The sequence below is a fragment of the Cnephaeus nilssonii genome (genome assembly GCF_951640355.1).
Source record: "Cnephaeus nilssonii genome assembly, chromosome: 20".
NCBI lineage: Eukaryota > Metazoa > Chordata > Mammalia > Chiroptera > Vespertilionidae > Cnephaeus > Cnephaeus nilssonii.
In genome coordinates, this window is record NC_137091.1 from 47,162,558 (window position 1) to 47,183,888 (window position 21,331).

The window sequence follows — 21,331 nt, forward strand, 5'->3', positions numbered from 1 at the left end:
AAAGGAGTTCTTACCATTTGCAACAGCATGGATGGAATTGGAGAGCATTATGCTAAGCGAAATAAGCCACTCAGTGAAAGATAAATAACACATGATCTCACTCATTTATGGAATATAATGAACAACATAAACTGATGAACAAAAACAGGTCCAGAGTCAGAGAAACATCGATCAGACCATCAAACCTCAGAGGGAAGGTAGGGGAGGGTGGGGGTAAGGGGAAGAGATCAACCAAAGGACTTGTATGCATGCATATAAGCCTGACCAATGGACACAGACAACAGGGGGGTTAGGGCATGAGTCGCGGGGTGGGGGGCAATGGGGCAATAAGAGCATATATGTAATACCTTAATCAATAAAGAAATAAAAAAAGTATCTTCAATAAACAGTGTTGGGGAAAATGGACAGATACATGCAAAAAAATGAAACTAGACCACCAACTTACAACATATACAAAAGTAAACTCAAAATGGATAAAGGACTTAAACATAAGATGGGAAACCATAAAAATCTTAGAAGAATCCACAGGCAGCAAAATATCAGACATACGTCCTAGCAATGTCTTTACCAAGGCAGCATCTAGGGCAATGCAAACTAAGGGAAAAATAAACAAATGGCACTTACATCAATATAAAAAGCTTCTGCATAGGCAAAGAAACCATCAACAAAGCCCACAGCATGGGAGAACTTATTTGCCAAAGTTATATCTGATTAGGGTTTACTCTCCAAAATTTACGGGGAACTCAGACATCTTAATAAAAAGATAAACAATGCAATCAAAACATGGTCAAAGGAATTAAATAGACACTTTTGAAAGAGGACATACGGAAGGCCAAGAGACATATGAAAACATGCTCAAAGTCACTAATCATCTGAGAGATGCAAATCAAATGACAATGCCTGCCCTAGCTGGTTTGGCTCAATGGATAGAGCGTCAGCCTGGGGACTGAAGGGTCCCAGGTTTGATTCCGGTCAAGGGCATGTACCTTGGTTGCAGGCACATCCCCAGTAGGGGGTGTGCAGGAGGCAGCTGATCGATGCTTCTCTCTCATCGATGTTTCTAACTATCCCTCTCCTTTCCTCTCTGTAAAAAATCAATAAAATACATTTTAAAAAATTATAAAAACAAAACAAAACAAAATGACAATGCGGTACCATCTCACACCTGTCAACAAATCAACAAACAAGTGCTGGCGAGGATGTGGAGAAAGAGACCCTTGTGCATGGCAGGTGGGAATGCAGACAGGTTCAGCCACTGTAAAAAATAGTATAAAGTTTCCTCAAAAAATTAAAAATGGAACTCACATTTGACCCAGTGATCCCACTTGTAGGAAAATATCCCCCAAATCAGAAATACTGCCCCAACTGGTATGGCTCAGTGGATAGAGCGTCAGCCTGCAGACTGAAAGGTCCCAGGTTCGATTCCGGTCAAGGGCATGTACCTTGGTTGCGGGCACATCCCCAGTGGGGGGTGTGCAGGAGGCAGCTGGTCAATGTTTCTCTCTCATCGATGTTTCTAGCTCTCTATCCCTCTCCCTTCCTCTCTGTAAGAAATCAATAAAATATATTAAAAAAAAAAAAAAGAAGAAAGAAATCGGAAACATCAATCAGAATGGACATATGCACCCCTATGTTCATAGCTGCACAATTTAACATAGCTAAGATTTGGAAACAACCTAAGTGCCCATCAGCAGATGAGTGGATTAAAAAGCTGTGGTACACGCCGAAACCGGTTTGGCTCAGTGGATAGAGCGTCGGCCTGCGGACTGGAAGGTCCCAGGTTCGATTCCGGTCGGGGGCATGTACCTTGGTTGCGGGCACATCCCCGGTGCGGGGTGTGCAGGAGGCAGCTGGTCGATGTTTCTCTCTCATCGACATTTCTAGCTCTCTGTCCCTCTCCCTTCCTCTCTGTAAAAATCAATAAAGTATATTTTAAAAATTTTTTTAAAATAAAAATAAATAAATAAATAAAAAGCTGTGGTACAACTACACAATGGAATACTACTCTGCTATAAAAGAGAAGGACCTCTTACTATTTCCAACAGCATGGATGGACCGGGGAACATTTTACTAAGCTAAATAAGCCAGCCAGAGAAAGATAAATATCACATGATATCAGTCATTTGTGGTCAATGGGGGGGAAAAGGAGACATATGTAATACAATATGTAATACTTTAAACAATAAAGAATTTTAAAAAAGAAATATATTGAAAATATCTATGTACACAACACAATTTATCGATTAAATGCAATCCTGAGGATAATTCCTATGGTATTTTACAAAGAAAATGAAAAGAGAATCTTCAAATGTAGGGAATTAAAAAACTCAAACAGCAAAAGCAATCTTGAATGAAAACAAAACTGGTGGCATAAACTTCCTGACTTCTACTTATTACAAAGAGAAAGCAAGAAACAGTGTGTTGCTGGAGAAACACAGACACATACATCAACAGAACAGAACAGAAAACACAGAAATAAACCCAGGCACATACTTTCAAGTAATCTCTGACAAAGCTGCAAGGCACAGAAGAAGGGAAAGATAGTTTCTTCAATGAATGGTGCTGCTGAAATCAATACTCACATGTAAACACAACAATACTGGACATTGCTGATAAAATGTAACTCAACCTGCATGACAGAATTGAATGTCAGCCCTAAAACTTAACCCTCTTCAGGACAAACGAGAGAAAAAGTTTTGGAGATTTGTTTTGGACAGGAGTTTCTGGGTATGACACCAACCACCAGACAAAATAGAAAAAAACATCCATAACAGGGTTGGCTCAGTGGACAGAGCACAGGACTGTGGACTGAAGGGTCCCAGGTTCAATTCCAGTCAAGGGCATATACCTGGGTTGCAGGCACATCCCCAGTAGGGGGTGTGCAAGAGGCAGCTGATCAATGTTTCTCTCTCATGGATGTTTCTAACTCTCTATCCCTCTCTCTTCCTCTCTGTAAAAATTCAGTAAAATATATTTTTAAAAAACAGAAAAAACTAACAGTCCAGATTGAAACAAATGAAGAAAAGCTTCTTCACAGAACACAGCAATAAACAAAATGAAATGAAAGGCAATCTAGAGGATTAGCGAAAATAATCCCAAATCATATGAAGGAATCCCTTGGAGATACTGTGGATTAGGTTCTGATTAGCACAATAAAGAGAATATTGTGATATGGACAGAAATTCACACAAATAGTTGGGAGTTCCCAGGGAATAATAAAGGTATGTTCATACTATACTGCAGGCTAATAACAATGCAATGACTCTGTCTCAAAAGCAAACTTGATATAACTTCATTAACAATATTTATTTGCTAAGCACTAGTAACAAACATCACAGCTTCCTAGAAACATGGACTTTGTAGAAAAGCGAGTGTGAGGGAGCAATATCTGCAAATTGAAATTGAGCACATGCAAAAATATGTGTTCCTGTATGTCTTAAGCAATTAATATATTAAATATACAGGATATTCCAAAGAGTCTTCAACCAAAAAATACAGTTAACGAACAGGTTAAAGATGTAGAGATAATTCTTACAAAAATATGTACTAAAAAAAAAAAGCCATAAAAAATGGTTTCCTCACTAATCAAGGTCAAATCCCTCAGGCTTCCTGCAACATTACTAATCACAAGTCCTTCCCTGTGAACGTAGTACAGCGGGGAGAACTGGGACTTCAGAAATAGAAGGGAGCAGGGGAAACAGACCCACCCTCCCCAGGACAGCAACTACCCAGGAACCTGGAAAATCAAGCAGAACCACAGTCTACATGGGAGGACACAGCACACCCTGGGGGATGAGGCCTGGGAAATCACAAAGCCAAGTCCAGGTCACTGGTGACAGTGAGGGTCTTACCCAGCGAGGATACAAGTTCAAAGTTCTCCAGCATCACATTCAGGTACAGCTGTCTCTGACCCTCATCAAGGAGGCTCCATTCCTCCCTGGAGAAGTACAGGGCAATGTCCTCAAAGGTCACGCCAACCTGTCAGAATGGAGACAACTGAAACCAGAGCTGCCTTTCTGAGAAGCCCCACTCCTGCTCCTGACACACCTTCCCCCCCTCAACCTCCTCCAGGGCACCCGGTTAGTGTGGACACCAGGGCTTAATGCCAGTGCAGGCTGCTCTCTCATCACAGTCCCATTACTCACTGGGATTGCCCTCAGCAGAGCAGCTGGGTTGGGCGGGAAGGATTGGGGGAGGGGAGGGGAGAGAGCAATGCCATTTAAGGTCTGGGCGATGCCTGCAGGGCCCCAGCCTTCCTGCCAAGCAATTCCACTGCAGTCCCCTAGATCATGCCTCCAAGACACAGCCAAGCCTGGGTTTATGCTTCGCCTTTAAGTCCCCACACCAGGTCCCGGGGACCATCAGCTCACACTTCCTCCAGATGTGCACACCACTGGGTAACCTTTAACCTCTTCCCATCTTCAGTCCCAGGTTCACTCCCTCAGCTCTGCCCCCTTCCTGCTCCAATGCCACTGGATCTCGCTGGACTCACCCATGAACTTGGCACATGGCATGTAGAGAAGAAGCTTGTCTCCCAGCCGGGTCCAGCACCACCCCCGGCCCCTGAGGGACCCCACAGCCGGGAAAGCCCCAATGAGGCTGTGCCGTCCTCCCTGCAGCCTCTGATCTGTCCGCCAATCCTCACAGCCCACACCCTCAGGGAACCTCAGATGCCAGTCAGCCCTGTCCTCTCCGCCCTGCACTGGCTGTGCCTCAGAAGCCACAACGCTCCTCTCCCCTCCGCCTTCCTCACGGTCCTCCACGCGGACTGAGCTGCAGGACGTGACAGGCGCCCGCACCCGGGCGGTCCTGTTCGGTGTGAGGAGGCGGTGAGGCCCGGGGGACAGGAACTCACCTCAGCGAAGCTCCTCAGCGCGGGCGCCGCCATTGCTCTCTGGGGGCCGAGCGGGGCGGGAGCGGCGGGGGCAGCAGCCGCCCAGGGAATGGCGGTGCCGGTCCGAGGCCCGGCGCGGTCCAGGGAGCGACTGGGAGCTTCAACCCCAAGTGTGGGCTGTGAGCGCCCTGCGGGCACCCCCCATGGGCTGTGAGGCGGGGAACACCCCTCTCCTGCCTTCTCCTCGGGACCCTGCGACCTGGAGCTCCCGACCGCCTGACAGACTTGACAGAAGACAAAACCCGCCCGGAGGACTAGTCCCGCCCACAGAAATGGACAAAGGAAACTGTCTTTTCTGAGCCTCCATTGGCTCAGCCTGGTGGCATTCCGTACAAGGCCTTCTGGGTAATGTAGTTTCTAGGCTCCAAGTCCGGAATTCTGCATTTCTTCAGAGCTGACTCCAGGATTGGTTTTGAGGACAAATAGCCCAAGAACACACCAAGTGTACTCAGGCATCCAGCGCCTTCAGGGGAGGTGATTTCTGGGGCAAGTTTGTTTCTCCTGCACCTGCTGGCTTCCTTTAGCTGCTGGTTTTGCATATCTTTCTTCAGGACCTGCTCTTTCTGAAGGGCAGGCATTGTTTCTTCATTCAGGACAATAGGCATGTGTCTCCTTCAGGCCAAATGTAGCTGGGGGAGGTTGCTCAAGTCTCTAACTCGATCTAACCTGCCTCCATTGAATCCATTATTCAAAGTTAATGTCAAAAAACAGACCCTCATCCTTAAGAGCATCTGCTTCTGATGCCATCCACAGTGTCAGCTCTGCCTGGGCTGCCGTGTGGACAAGATGGCCCAGAGACACATGAAAAATGCTCAAAGTGACTGATCATCAGAGAGATGCAAATTAAAGCAACAATTAGGTATCACCCCACCGCTGTCAGAATGGCTGCCATCAGCAAATCAACAAAGGACAAGTGCAGGGGAGGATGTGGGAAAAAGGGAACCCCAGTACACTGCTGGTGGGAATGCAAACTGGTGCAGCCATTATGGAAATCCGTATGGACTTTCCTAAAAAATTTAGTATGGAACTGCCATTTGACCCAGTGATTCCACTTCTAGGAATATATTGTAAGAAACCTCAAACAATGAGATAGAATGTATGTGCCATTATTTTCATAGCAGCACAATTTTCAATAGCAAAGATGTGGGAACAGCCCAAGTGTCCATCAGTAGATGAGTGGATTAAAAAGCTGTGCCACAGCCCTACCCGGTTTGGCTCAGTGGATAGAGTGTCACCCTGCACTCTGAAGGATCCCAGGTTTGGTTCAGGCCAACAGCACATGCCCAGGTTGCAGGCTTCATTTCCAGTAGGGACTGCACAGGAGGCAGTTGATCAATGATTCTCTCTCATCATTGATGTTTCTCTCTCTTTCTCCCTTTCGTTCTTCTCTGAAATCAATAAAAATATATGTATTTTTAAAAACCTGTGGAACATTTATACCATGGAATTCTATGCAGCAGTAAAAAAGAAGAATCTTTACCCTTTCAGACAGCAAGGAGGAACCTGGAGAGCATCATACCAAGTGAAATAAGTCAGTCAGTAAAGACAAGTATCACTTTTTTTTTTAAAATATATTTTATTGATTTTTCACAGAGAGAAAGGGAGAGGGATAGAGAGCTAGAAACATCGATGAGAGAGATACATCGACCAGCTGCCTCCTGCACACCCCCCACCGGGGATGTGCCCGCAACCAATGTACATGCCCTTGACCGGAATCGAACCTGGGACCTTTCAGTCCGCAGACCGACGCTCTATCCACTGAGCCAAACCGGTTTCGGCGACAAGTATCACTTGATCTCACTCATATATGGAATCTAATTAACAAAATAAAGTGAATGGAGTGGATTCAGAGACATGGAAGGATGGAACCCAGGGAAGAATCTCAAAGGGAAGGAATGAGAGGGTAAAAAAAAAAAAAAAAAAAAGGAAAAACAGCCTCGGGTGAATATAACACACACACACACACACACACACACACACACACACACACACACAAGAAAGTCATCTGAGCGTTGAGCATTTTCTTCTGTTCTCTGAATGCAATGGGAAAGCTCTAGCTCGCTGTGTTCTGGGTCTGCCCTAAATTTGTGTTTATAAATCTGTCTTCGGTCAGTTGAGACTCTGGAAATGCTGATACCCCTCCATGTAACTTTCTCCTGCCTCACATGAAACAGTTGATTTTGGTGATATTGTAAGAAATGTCCACACCTGGGGAGAAGTTTTCTAAGATTATTTGACCCAAGTCTACGACATTTGCCAGGAAGGAAAATAACAACAGTTTGAGTAATGCTTGGGAGAATGGCAGTTTTGCACCTTCATTATACATTAGACTCAAAGAAGAAGACATAGGGGGTTACATGACATTCACTGGTGATAAATTGGGGGGCAGAGCAAAGGAGGGACATCTCTGGGATTGGATAAAAAGGAAAAAAAATAGACATAAACTTCTTTTTAAGTTTATGAATTAGTTAACAGTTAATATTTAACCCCATAACAATAATAATTGGGGCTCTGTGGTCTTCTGTGTTTGGAGATTGTGTTCTTAGGAGTCTGAAATGTCCCTGAAAATCCAAAGGTATGTTATCCCAGATGCAAAAAGAAAACAGACAGGCTCAATATGGTAAAATTTGCCCTTTGCAAAAACAAACAAACAAAAAAAACAATAACCAAAGGCTAGAACATTACTACCAAAGTGACTAGGTTTTATTTCAAAGCATCCTATATGGTTATTTTTAGCCTATGAGTTTGCAAGATTGGCTATGCCATGCCAGGCTCCCTGAGATTTCTTGGTTTACTGTGTGCCATCATTTTTGTCCGTACTGGGGAGTTAAAACCCGTGGGTTGAGGAGAAAATTCAATGAGTGGTTTATTAACTCCGAGACCCATTGCTGACGTCCTCCTGAACACAATGCCCCCAGTATTGCTGGTGTCCCTTTACTGGGTCTCCTAGAAGGAGTCACTCTTCAGGTCAACAAAGCCTTAGGTTCTAAATGGGATGGAGGTATTTGTAAGGACAAGGAAAATGTCTTTCTTTTTTGTTGATGTGGCCTTCCACAATTTATAAGCACCTGTTAATTAAACCCCAAGATTGTTGGCTCCTCTCATTCAAACAGACCCTCTGTTCAAACCCCTGAACAAGATAAGCTCCTCTTAATGCTCCAGTCTTACATACCCCTCCTTCCTGCTGTGATTACACCTCCAGGATATTTTGGACCAAGGGGTCTCTAGTTAGTAGAAAGTTTCCTTCCCTCCATCTCTTCTAACAAGCTTCTTTTGACCTCCTCATAGCTTTTGCTTTAGACATATTTCATAGGCTTGGGGAAAATACTGATAAGACACCTCCCCAGTACATCTGGAATACTGTCTCCTGGAAAGCAAACAAATGGTAACTTTCAAAGACAGCCCCTCATAGCTACACAACTTCAGCCCAGCCCAAGGCCCCTCCATTCCTGATCCCCGAGCAACAGCCACTGCTGAAAAGCAGAAGCCACACTTCCTTCCTAACCCTGTAGTGACTAGCAGTACTTGGCCCTTTCCTCTCTTGGAAAGTGAAGTAAACTTCCTCTCTGCATGGCTTCCTGCATGTCTGAAATCTTCCACAGCCCGCATCACAGGCCAATTCCTTTCTTCTAAGGAGTTAAGGGGAGTGACTGTGAAAGATGAGGGCAATGACATTGTAAAGGCAAAATAGTATTTCCTGCCAAAACCGGTTTGGCTCAGTGGATAGAGCGTTGGCCTGTGGACTGGAAGGTCCCAGGTTCAATTCCGGTCAAGGGCATGTACCTTGGTTGCGGGCACATCCCCAGTAAGGGGTGTGCAAGAGGCAGCTGATCGATGTTTCTCTCTCATAGATTTTTCTAACTCTCTATCCCTCTCTCTTCCTCTCTGTAAAAAATCAATAAAATATATTTTTAAAAAAATAATAATATTTCCTTCTTCTTTTCTAGGTTCTTTGGTTGGCCTCATACTTAAACTGACACAATACGGGTTAATAGGGGAAAATAATAAAAGTGTGTTCCTAAAAATGGCAGTCCCTCTGCAACATTATGTTTACTGGGGCGAACAGCAATCAGTCCTATATGGCAACTCATGACAGGGAAACAAGTAAGAACTAAGGGCTCAGGTATTCCTAATTTTCTTCAACAAATTAAACAGAGTTAGCTTCCCTGGGCACATGAGAATGGTGATTGATGCCATCTTCAGGGGCCTTATAGGTGGTTCCGGTGAAATACCTTCAGCAACAGAAATATGCAGTGACATAGATCTGGCAAGACATCTCTGTATGTTAGAAAGTCAACATAATTACATAGTGTTCCAACATAAAAGCAAACACACACAACAGCAAAAACACTTACGGAAACTTTACATAATATAGGTGAGTACATGTATGAGATACAACTCGGAAAAATTAGGATTCACAAATTTTCTTGTATTATTGTTAAGTCCTATCTAAGAAACTTCATTTCCTACACATCTAAGAAATTTTTCACATTTGGACTCTTATGTGGAGAGCGAATTTAGAAATATGCCTGAGACATACCGCACATTAATGGCACTCATAATGGCTTTCTCCAGTGTGAACTCTCTTATGATAATGGAAACCACTCCTACTTTTAAAAGATTTTCCACATTCACTGCCTTTATAAGGCTTTTCTCCTGTATGAACTCTCTGATGATTATGAAGTTGAGAATGAGTGTTAAAAGATTTTCCACATTCATTGCACTCATAAAGCCTTTCACTCATGTGCCCTCTCTGAGGATATTGGAGATGAGTGCCACTTCTAAAAGATTTCCCACATTCACTGCATTTTAAGGCTTTTCAGCTGTATGAAGTCTCTGATGCTTACGAAGGCCACGAGTACGTGTAAAAGATTTCCCACATTCACTGCATTTATAAGGCTTTTCTCCTGTATGAAGTCTCTGATGATGATAAAGTTGAGGCTTAGTTTTAAAAGATTTTCCACATTCATTGCACTCATAAGGCCTTTCTCCAGTGTGCACTCTCTGATGAGATTGGAGACCTGAGCCACTTGTAAAAGACATTTCACATTCACTACATTTATAAGGCTTTTCTCCAGTGTGAATTCTCTGATGATATTGGAGACCATATATCCTTGCAAAAGATTTTCCACATTCACTGCATTTATAAGGCTTTTCTCCTGAATGAACTCTCTGATGACAACGAAGGCCAGACCTGTAGGTGAAAGATTTCCCACATTCACTGCATTTATAAGGCTTTTCACCTGTATGAAGTCTCTGATGATCATGAAGGGAAGGCCTATGTATAAAAGATTTCCCACAGTCACCGCATTTATAAGGCTTTTCTCCTGTATGAACTCTCTGATGATTATGAAGTTGAGACTGAGTGTTAAAAGATTTTCCACATTCACTGCACTCATAAGGCCTTTCTCCAGAGTGCACTCTCTGATGATATTGGAGATCAGTGCTACTTGTATAACACTTTCCACATTCACTACATTTATAAGGCTTTTCTCCAGTATGAACTCTCTGAAGACAATGAAGGTTGCTGCTATTGTTAAAAGATATCCCACACTTATTGTACTCATAAGGCCTTTGTCCTGTGTACACTCTCTGATCATAATGGAGGGCACAGCTACTGGTAAAAGTTTTTCCACACTCACTGTGCTCATAAGGCCTTTCTCCAGTGTGCAAAGCTTGCTGATCACCTAGGCTGTTACCACTGCTAACAGCTTCCCCATATTCAAGGCACTGATAAGGTCTTTCTCCAGTGTGACTTCGCTGTTGATAATGACAGCTAGAAATTTTGGTAAAATATTTTCCATATTCAGAGCACACAAAACACCAACTTCCTGCATGGACATCCTTTTCCGGAATAAAATTTTGGTTGCAACTAATGTCTTTGTTACATTCTTTTCTGGTGTAATAATTTTTTCTCCTTTGAAACGTCATCCCACGTGTTGAAATAGCATTTGGACTGTCCCTGGTCTGAGTAGCCTTTAGGTGGAGATGTCCTGGCCCAGTAAGGACACCCTGCCCAACCTCCCCGCATGTGAAAAGATTCTGGGACACATTGAAATTGCAGCTGTTTGCACGTGAGATCCTGTCCACATCTCTAATGAAAGTCTTCTCTCTCACAGGCTGCTGGTGAAATTTTACTATAAAGTAAAACCATTGTGCACATGCCCCGCACCTCAACAGTATCTGTCCCTGCCCCTCCAACACGTGGAAAATGTTTCCCAAGACCAGCTCACAACTCTCACAAGGGTGGCTCTTCTGGGAAGACAAGGATAACTTGAGATTCCTTGCCTGTGACACTCTTACACAAGCCTTCTGTTCAGTCGGTGCCTCCACATTCTCTGCTCCACAGCAGCAACCTGAACAAAAGGAAATGCTGGTGAAGACATGTTGATCTTATGAAAACAGAATATCTTCACCACAAATGTTTATCTGTCATTTCTATGATTCCATAGAAAGATTTTCAAGATGAGTGAGTTAGACACAGAGAAAATTGCTGTTATAAATAACGTGGCCCCAAAAGTCAGTTGATGATGAAAATCTCACCAAGAGAGGGACAGAAGCAAAGGATAAGATACAAAGAAGAGAGTGAGGCTCTACTCAATGTTCTTGCACAAACGGCTTCCTTGAGGACCTTACATGCTGACCATGTGAGTCTGCTCAAAGCCATAAAAATTAATTGTATTGGAGCACATGATGTTCAACATCAATATAATAACCCATGTGCACTTCCAAGGTGCTGCAGGCACGGACCAACGTTGGTTTGCAGTAAAGAGAGACCTGTGAAAGAGGCAGAGGTGCAAGTCCATAGAGGTTAAGGTTATCCATGAGCAGAGAATCTGAGTAGAAATGATCACTATTAGAACTGAGTAGTTGGCAAAGTATCAACAAGAAGCACAAACAAGCATAATTCGGTGAGAAATAAGCAAATGTAAGAGAACAATGGGTTTCTAGCTATGAGAGTAACAAAGGCCAGCCGAGAATTCTCCCCCAATGACCCTTCACCAAGGCAAGACCGGCTGTGGGACCACTGTGTTATTCATAAAGTCGTGTTTCTTCTGTGATGCACAAATGATTCTTCTCCTTAAATCCCATTTGAGCCATTGCATGGAATAAACGATGCAAATCTTCAAAGAAAAACAGAAAAGATGGATGGTCAACACTGTGGTAGAACAACAAAGGACAAATGAGATCACAGACAAAAGTCCTATGTGAGTGACACCAGCAAGATGGCAGGATCAGAGATATGAGCATCTTTCCCCACCTCAGTGTAAGTAGACAGCTAGCCATGAACAAAAACCCCATAGGAAATGGGAGTAAGAGTACCATGAAGACAAACAGTATTGCAGAACACAAATAAAGGAAAACTGTACAGAAAGGATGACTGGAAAAGACTGGTTGAACAAACATATTTGAAGATACCTACAGTCAAAAACAAGGGTCAGAGTTACCACCAGCAGCCACTGTGCTTCTGCTGTCACTGACCATGGTAGCCTGTTCTTTTTTTCAATATATTTTGTTGATTTTTTACAGAGAGGAAGGGAGAGGGACAGAGAGTTAGAAACATCGATGAGAGAGAGACATCGATCAGCTGCCTCCTGCACATCCCCCACTGGGGATGTGCCCACAATTAAGGTACATGCCCTTGACCGGAATCGAACCTGGGACCCTTCAGTTCGCAGGCTGACACTCTATCCACTGAGCCAAACCGGTCAGGGCAGTAGCCTGTTCTTCAAAAAATACTAGAAATTTTTGTGTTTAAAAACCACGGAATGGTCGTGGCCGGTTTGGCTCATTGGATAGAGCGTTGGCTTGCGAACTGAAGGGTCCCAGGTTCGATTTCGGTTAAGTGCACATGTCTGGGCTCGGTCCCCAGTGAGAGGATTGTAGGAGGCAGCCGATCAATAATTCTTTCTCAACACTGATGTTTCTATCTCTCCTTCCTCTCTAAAATCAATAAAAATATATTTTAAAATATTTTAACCCCCCCCCCCAAAAAAAAAACAAACGAAAACAGGAAATGCCTTAGCCAGTATGGCTGAGTTGGTTGGAGCATTGTCCTGTGTACCAAAGTGTTGAGGATTCAATTCCCAGTCAAGACACATATCAGTATGTGGGTTCCAATTCCAGTTAGCTTGTGTGCAGAAGACAGCCATTTGATGTTTCCCCCCACACTAATGTTTCTCAATCTACCTTTCTCTTTCCATCTCTCTTCCTCTCTATCTGAAAACAATAATAAATAAATAAATAAGAATTTCAAGGTATCTAAACACAAAACAGAATTCAAAAAAGCCTAGAGACAAAGTAAATAACACAACCTATCAAAAATCATGTATAAAATTCAGAAAATGCAATTTTAAGAGGAAATTTTATAGGGATAAAAGACTACATTATGAAAAAAGATGCGAAAAAAACTAATGTGCCATCTCAGGGATCTAGAAACAAAACAAGAAAGTAAACCCAAAGGTGGCAAAGGAATGAAATAATAAATATTTGAATAAGAATCAATAAAAGCGAGATAAGACAAAATAAGGAACACCTAACAGGTACTTTTCTAAAAAATACAGAAATAGGGAAACCTTGAGCTATACTAAAGCAAAAATAAGCCTCAGCGCTGGCAGGTTTGGCTCAGTGGATGTAGTGTCGGCCTGCAGACTGAAGAGTCCCAGGTTCGATTTGGGTCAAAGGAATGTATGTGCCTTGGCTGGAGGCACACCCCCGGTGGGGGGTGTGCAAGAGACGGCTGATCGATGTTTCTAACTCTCTATCCTTCTCCCTTCCTCTCCGTAAAAAATCAATAAAATAGCTCTGACCAGTTTGGCTCAGTGGATAGAGCGTTGGCCTGCTGACTGAAGGGTCCCAGGTTCTATTCCGGTCAAGGGCATGTACCCTGATTGCGGGCACATCCCCGGTAGAGGGTGTGCAGGAGGCAGCTGATCGATGTTTCTCTCTAATCGATGTTTCTAACTCTCTCCCTCTCTCCTCTCTGTAAAAAATCAATAAAATATATATTTTAAAAAATAAATAAAATATATATTTTTTAAAAGCCTCGAATAAATGAAAGAAGAAATGAAAGGTAAGATATTACACCTACCACTATGAACCACAAAGCATCAGAAAAGATGTTGATATTAGGAGATGACATGACCCACGATATAGAAATCTGTCAAGATCCCATATGTGCTTCTGAAATTAATAAACAAATGCAGAGCCCTGGCCAGGTAGCTCACTTGTTGAGTGTGTGGTCCCGATGCACCATGGTTGTGTTTCATCCCCCATCAGGGCACATGTAGGGGACAGCCAATAAATGCTTAGATGGGGAGAACAGCAGATCAATGTTTCCCTCTCTTTCTGTTTCTCTTCCTGTCTCTAAAATCAATAAATAAAGGCTGCCCGGTACGGCTCAGTGATTGAGCATTGACCCATGACCTAGCAGATCACAATTCCATTCCTTGTCAGGAGACAGGCAGAGAGGGTCGGCCTGATCTCCAGTGAGGGGTGTGTAGGAGGAAGCTGGTCAACACTATTCATGTTTCTATCTTTCTCTCTTTCTTTTCCTCTTTTAAATCAATAAAGTATATTTTAAAAATAAATAAATATATAATTCAAATAATAAATAAATAGCCCTGGCCCATGTCACTCAGTGCTGAGAGTGCCTGCATGTACGCTGGAAGGTCATGAGTTCGATTCCCAGTAAGGTATGTGGGTTTCAGGTTCAATCCCACCTCTTAGTGGGGGCACATGTGGAAGGCAACCAATTGATGTTTCTCTCTCTCTGCCTCTCCCTTTCTCTCTCTCTCTAAGAAAAATAAATCAATGGAAAAAATATTCTCACTATTCAGGTGAACATAAAAGAAGAATAAAGAATTTAATTCAGAAAAGTTACAGGAGTGCAGATCTAAGATGACGGTGTAGGCAAAGGCCTATACTCACTGCCTCCCACAACTACATCAAAATTACAACGAAAATACAGAACAACCATCAGCCAGAACCGCTGGAAAGCTGGCTGAATGTAAGTCTTATGACTAGAGAAGTAAAGAAGACAGTACACTGAGACTGGTAGGAGGTGTGGAGGCACGGAAGGTGCGGGTCCGGTACCCATTTGGGCCACTTTTTTAATTGGGAGGAAGGTCATCTCTACAGAGGTCATCTGAAGGAGCAAGGGGTCCCAGTACCACATAAGTTGCCCACCCCAGGATCCCAGAGCTGGGAAAAGAAGTCCTGTGGGCAGTAAGAACTACAAGCTGTAAAAACCAGTGCGGACTGGGGCTGAGTGACATAGAGACTACAGGAGACCCAACTGGTCCTCTTACATTGTCAGCAGCACAAACTGAACTTACAAGCTCCAGCTACCTCTGACCTCCAGGGCCAGGCCAGCCTTGGCAGGGGGACGGGTCAAGGCATACATGAGGCCCTAACTGGTTTGGCTCAGTGGATAGAGCATCAGCCTGCGGACTCAAGGGTCCCAGGTTCGATTCCGGTCAAGGGCATATACCTTGGTTGCAGGCACATCCCCAGTAGGGAGTGTGCAAGAGGCAGCTGTTTGATGTTTCTCTCTCATTGATGTTTCTAACTCTCTATTCCTCTCCCTTCCTCTCTGTGAAAAATCAATAAAATATATTAAAAAAAAAAAAAAGACACACATGAGGAGACACTGGACTGACTGGCATCGGGGCAGGAACTCAGGGGCGGCTTTCTCCCAAATGGAGGGGCTTGCAGGCCTGACTGATAAGGATTTCTGTTTGCTCTGCCCTGGTGATTCCCCATCCAATTTACAACCCCACCCAAGCTGTGTGCAGCAGTTTTGGTATATGAATGGCCTGTCCTTGCTCAGGCTAAAACCTGTCAAACAAGTTGTAGTTGGGTGAGGGACCCCCAAGCCTATCAATAAAGGGCCAACAGGAGGCACCATAACTAACCTTCTTGCTTCACAGCTGGGTCTCATCAGGGCACTTCCATACCCGATACAGAGAGGAGAATCTGCAGATCTCTCTGTAGATCCTGCTGGATGGCTCCAGACAGAGGCTGACTTTACAACTCTCTGGAAACCCAAGAGCCAGTATATCGAGTGGTCAGTGTGATACCATACCAGCTTACAACTCTTCACATCCATAAGCGCACAGTCACTTGGGGCAGACCCCATGAGCACCAAAGCCTAACTGAAGCAAGTCCTGCTCCATAGGGGTGTCTCCTGCACAGCAGCTCTCCCACTGTAGTCACAGTGACCCCATTACATGCTAAAATCCTCAACAAAATTCTAGCAAATATGATCCAGCATTACATTAGAAAGGTCATACACCATGACCAAGTGGGATTTATTCTGGGGATGAAAGGATGGCACAATATCTGCAAATCAATAAACATGATACATCACATAAACAAACTGAAACACAAAAATCACGTAATCATATCAATTGATGAAGAATAAGCATTTGACAAAATCCAAGACCCTTTCTTTTTAAAAAAAAATAAAAAATAAATAAAAATATAGATATATATATTTTATTGATTTTTTTTACAGAGAGGAAGGGAGAAGGATAGAGAGTTAGAAACATCAGCCGAAACCAGTTTGGTCAGTGGATAGAGTGTCAGCCTGAGGATTGAAGGGTCCCAGGTTTGATTCCGGTTAAGGGCATGTACATTGGTTGCGGGCACATCCCCAGTAGGGGGTGTTCAGGAGGCAGCTGATCGATGTTTCTCTCTCATCGATGTTTCTAACTCTCTATCCCTCTCCCTTCCTCTCTGTAAAAAATCAATAAAATATTTTTTTTTTAAAAAAGAGAGAGAGTTAGAAACATCAATGAGAGAGAAACATCAATCAGCTGCCTCCTGCACACCTCCTATTGGGGATGTGCCTGCAACCAAGGTACATGCCCTTGACCGGAATCAAACCTGGGACCTTTCAGTCCGCAGGCTGATACTCTATCCACTGAGACAAACTAGTTAGGGCCCAAAACCCTATCTTGTTAAAAACTCTCATCAAAGTGAGAATACAGGGATCATACCTCAACATAATAAAAGCCTTATATGACAAACCTACAGTCAACATCAATCTCAATGGGCAAAAACTAAAACCATTTTCGCTAAGAACAGGAACAAGACAGGGATGCCAACTTTCACCACTCCTGTTTGATATAATACTGGAAGTGCTAGCCATAGAAATCAGACAACAAGAAGAAATGGAAGGCATCCAAATTGAAAAGAAGATGTAGAACTGTCATTATTTGCAGATGGTATAATATTGTACATAGAAAACCTGAAAGCCTTCATCAAAAAACTACTAAATAAAACAAAACAAACAAAAAAAAAAACTACTAAACAGCCGAAAACTGTTTGGCTCAGTGGATAGAGTGTCGGCCTACAGACTGAAAGGTCCCAGGTTCAATTCTGGTCAAGGGCATGTACCTTGGTTCGGGCACATACCCGGTGGGGGGTGTGCAGGAGGCAGCTGATCGATGTTTCTCTCTCATCGATGTTTCTAACTCTCCCTCTCCCTTCCTCTCTGTAAAATTCAATAAAATATATTAAAAAAAAAAACAAACAAACTACTAAACAGCCCTAGCCGGTTTGGCTCAGTTGATAAAGCATCTGCCTGCAGACTGAAGGGATCCAGGTTCGATTCCGGCCAACGGCACTTGCCGGGTTGTGAGCTCGATCCCCAGTAGAGAGAGTGCAGGAGGCAGCCGATGAACGATTATCTCTCACCATTGATGTTTCTATCTCTCTCTCCCTCTCTCTTCCTCTCTAAAATCCATAAAAATATTTAAAAAAAAAAAACTGTGGAAGATCTACTACACAATGTAATACTACATTGCTGTAAAAAAGGAAGTGTTACTATTTGGAACAGCATTGATGGACCTGAAGAGCATTATGCTAGGCGAAATAAGCCTGTCGGAGAAAGATAAATATCACATGGTCTCACTCATTTGTGCTCAATGGGGTAAAAAGGAGACATATATAATCTATACCATAAAGACACGGAGTTGTATTGTCCGCCTATGACTGAAGGTTAGACCGGATCAGAAGTCAATGCTGGGTTGCCAAGGCGACCCAGAACTGACTGGCGCTGCTGCTGACACCCTAACCCAGCGCTGACTGCCTAAGGTGCTGCAGATCAGGCCAGGAGAGAGGCCTGCAGAAAGAGAGAGGCAGGGTCTAATCCGTAGCCTCTGTGGCACCTGTTGATCAGAACTTGCCTCTTTTTCTCTCCTGGCCTGGCCAACAGCCTTGCCTGCATTTCTCTCCAGGCTTCCAGTGGGGCTGCTGATCAGCCCCGCCTTTCTCATCAGGCCCCGTTGATAGGCCCAGAGATGCTGACTGGCACAAACCAACCAATCAGAACCAAATCTGAGAGAATGTGAGGAGCCAATGGCTGCTTAGGAGGCGGAGCTTTTGGAACTGACTGGCATATAAACTCACCAATCAGAACTAAATTGGCCCACAGAGCAGGGCAGTTGGAGGTGACCAGGCCTGCAGGAAATACCAGTTTCGGGGGGACCAGGCCTGTAGGGAAGGGCAGTTGAGAGTGACCAAGCCTTCAGGGGAGGGCAGTTGGGGGGATCAGGCCTGCAGGGGAGGGCAGTTGGGGGAGACCAGGCCCGCAGGGGAGGGCAGTTGGGGGCGACCAGGTCTGCAGGGGAGGGTAGTTGGGGGCAACCAGGTCTACAGGGGAGGGCAGTTAGGAGGGACCAGGCCGGCAGGGGAGGGCAGTTAGGGGTGACCAAAACCACAGAGGAGGGCATTTGGGGGCAATCTGGCCAGCAGTGGAGGGCATTTAGAGGTAATCAGGCATTCAGGTGTGGGCAGCAGTAGTAACCAGGCCTGCAGGGGAGTGTCATTAGGGGCGACCAGTCCAGCTGGGGAGGGCACATAGGGACGACTGGGCTGGCAGGGGAGGGCATTTGGGGTGACAGGCCTGCAGGGGAGGGAGTTGGGGTCGACTAGGCTGGCAAGGGAGGGCAGTTGGTGGTGATCGGGCCCGTTGGAGAGCAGTTAGGCGTCAATCAAGCTGGCAGGGGAGTAGTTAGAGGGAGATAAGGCTGGCAGGCAGAAGCAGTTAGGGGCAATCAGGAAGGAAGGCAGGCGAGTGGTTTGGAACCAGCAGTCCCGGATTCGGGCTAAAACTGGCAGTCGGACATCCCCCAAAGGGGCCCAGATTAGAGAGGGTGCAGGCTGGTCTGAGGGATACCGCCCTCTCCCCCGCCATTGCTCAATATATGTAAGACGATATATAATACTTTAAACATTAAAGAATTAAAAAACAATTGTGAGTGAGAAGAAAGCTGGTGGCATCACACTTCGTGACTTCAATTTAGTACAAAGAGAAAGCAAGCAAACAGTGTGTTGCTAGAGAAACACAGACACATACATAAACAGAACAAAAGAGAAAACATAGAAATAAACCCAGGCACATGCTTTCAAGCAATCTTTGTCAAAGCTGCAAGACACAGAAGAAGGGAAAGATAGTTTCTTCAATGAATGGTGCTGCTGAAATCAATACTCACATGTAAACACAACAATACTGGACACCACTGATAAATTGGAACTCAACCTGAAGGACAGAATTAAATATCAGCGCTAAACGTAAAACTCCTCAGGACAACATAGAGAAAAAGTTTTGGAGCTTTATTTTAAACAGGATTGTCTGAATGTGACAACAATCACCACACAAAAAAAGAAAAAATAAACAGTCCACACTGCAACAAATAAAGAAAAACAGCGTCTTCACAGCACAACAGAAAAAAACAAACAAAATGAAATGAAAGGAAATCTAGAGAACAGAATACTTGCAAACTATATGAAGGAATCGATTGGAGATTGTGGATTCAGTTCTGATCAGCATAATAAAGTGAATATTGCGATATAGACAGAAATTCACACAAATAGAGTTCCCAGTGAATAATAAAAGTATGTTAATACCATACTGCAGGCTAATAACAATGCAATGACTGTCTCAAAAGTAAACTCGATATAACTTCATGAAAAATACTTTATTGCTAAGCACTAGTAACAAGCATCTGAGCTTACTAGAAAATGATGGCACTAGACCTGCTGAATGCTGGGTTGCCAAAAACACGGATTTTCTAGAAAAGAGGGTGTGAGAAAGCAATATCTGCAAAGCGCATTTAAGCACATGCAAAAATGTGTGTTCCTGTATGTGGTAAGCAATTAATATATAATATATACAAGGTAGTCAAAAGAATGTTGAACCAAAAAAATACAGTTATTAACCAGGATAAGGATATAGAAACAATTCTTCAAAAAATAGGTACAAATGACCAACAGGAATACAGAAAATGCTTTCCTCACTAACCAAGGTGGAATCCCTCAGGCTTCCTGCAACACTACCAACCACAAGTCCTTCCCTGTGAACTTAGTACAGCGGGGAGAACTGGGACTTCAGGAATAGAAGGGAGCAGCAAATACAGACCCACCCTCCCCAGGACAGCAACTACCCAGGAAAATGGAAAATCAAGCAGAACCACAGTCTACATGGGAGGACACAGCACACCTGGGGGATGGGGCCTGGGAAATCCCAAAGCCAAGTCCAGGTCACTGTGAGAGTGAGGGTCTTACCCAGGGAGGATACAAGTTCAAAGTTCTCCAGCATCACATTCAGGTACAGCTGTCTCTGACCCTCATCAAGGAGGCTCCATTCCTCCCTGGAGAAGTACAGGGCAATGTCCCCAAAGGTCACGCCAACCTGTCAAAATGGAGACAATTGACACCAGAGTTTCTCTCTGAGAACCCTCACTCCTACTCCTGACACACCTTTCCCCCCCCCCCCCCCCCCAACCTCCTCCAGGGCACCGGTTAGTGTGGACACCAGGCCCTAATGCCAGTGCAGGCTGCTCTCTCATCACAGTCCCATTACTCACTGGGATTGCCCTCAGCAGAGCAGCTGGGTTGGGTGGGAAGGATTGGGGGAGGGGAGGGGAGAGAGCAATGCCATTTAAGGTCTGGGCGATGCCTGCAGGGCCCCAGCCTTCCTGCCAAGCAATTCCACCTCAGTCTCCCAGATCATGCCTCCAAGACACAGCCAAGCCTGGGTTTATGCTTCACATTTAGGTCCCCACACCAGGACCCGGGACCATCAGCTCACACTTCCTCCAGATGTGCACACCACTGGGTAATCTTTAACCCCTTCCCATGTTTAGACCCAGGTTCACTCCCTCAGCTCTGCCCCCTTCCTGCTCCAATGCCACAGGATCTCGCTGGACTCACCCATGAACTTGGCACAAGGCATCCACAGGGAGCTTGTCTCCCAGCCGGATCCAGGACCACCCCGGCCTCTGAGGGACCCCACAGCCGGGAAAGCCCCAATGAGGCTGTGACGTCCTCCCTGCAGCCTCTGATCTGTCCGCCAATCCTCACAGCCCACACCCTCAGGGAACCTCACATGCCAGTCAGCCCTGTCCTCTCCGCCCTGCACTGGCTGTG

The 21,331-nt window shown here is 44.5% G+C and overlaps 2 protein-coding genes across 4 annotated transcripts in view; both read right to left on the minus strand.

The window, feature by feature from the left end:
• The window catches only part of LOC307116574 (uncharacterized protein), a 35,653-nt gene that overhangs the window by 13,932 nt on the left and 390 nt on the right, over nucleotides 1-21,331 (minus strand). Inside the window, exons 1-2 of one of the 3 annotated variants that reach the window (XM_079800653.1) lie at nucleotides 4,856-5,184; nucleotides 3,852-3,978 (exon numbers count right to left, since the gene is read on the minus strand). In XM_079800653.1, coding sequence (XP_079656779.1) covers nucleotides 3,852-3,978; nucleotides 4,856-4,888 — 160 coding nt within the window. In that variant the 5' untranslated portion in view covers nucleotides 4,889-5,184. Of the gene's footprint in view, nucleotides 1-3,851; nucleotides 3,979-4,855; nucleotides 5,185-21,331 lie in introns of those variants that run through there. The other 2 variants (XM_079800654.1, XM_079800655.1) reach the window with 2 other exon arrangements.
• LOC307092427 (uncharacterized protein) lies at nucleotides 6,863-20,915 on the minus strand (the record flags this gene model as incomplete). The annotated part of the gene is made up of 3 exons (XM_079759725.1): nucleotides 6,863-11,250; nucleotides 20,468-20,594; nucleotides 20,898-20,915. 3 exons carry the CDS (start codon nucleotides 20,913-20,915, stop codon nucleotides 9,704-9,706), a joined length of 1,692 nt encoding a protein of 563 aa, XP_079615851.1. The 3' UTR covers nucleotides 6,863-9,703.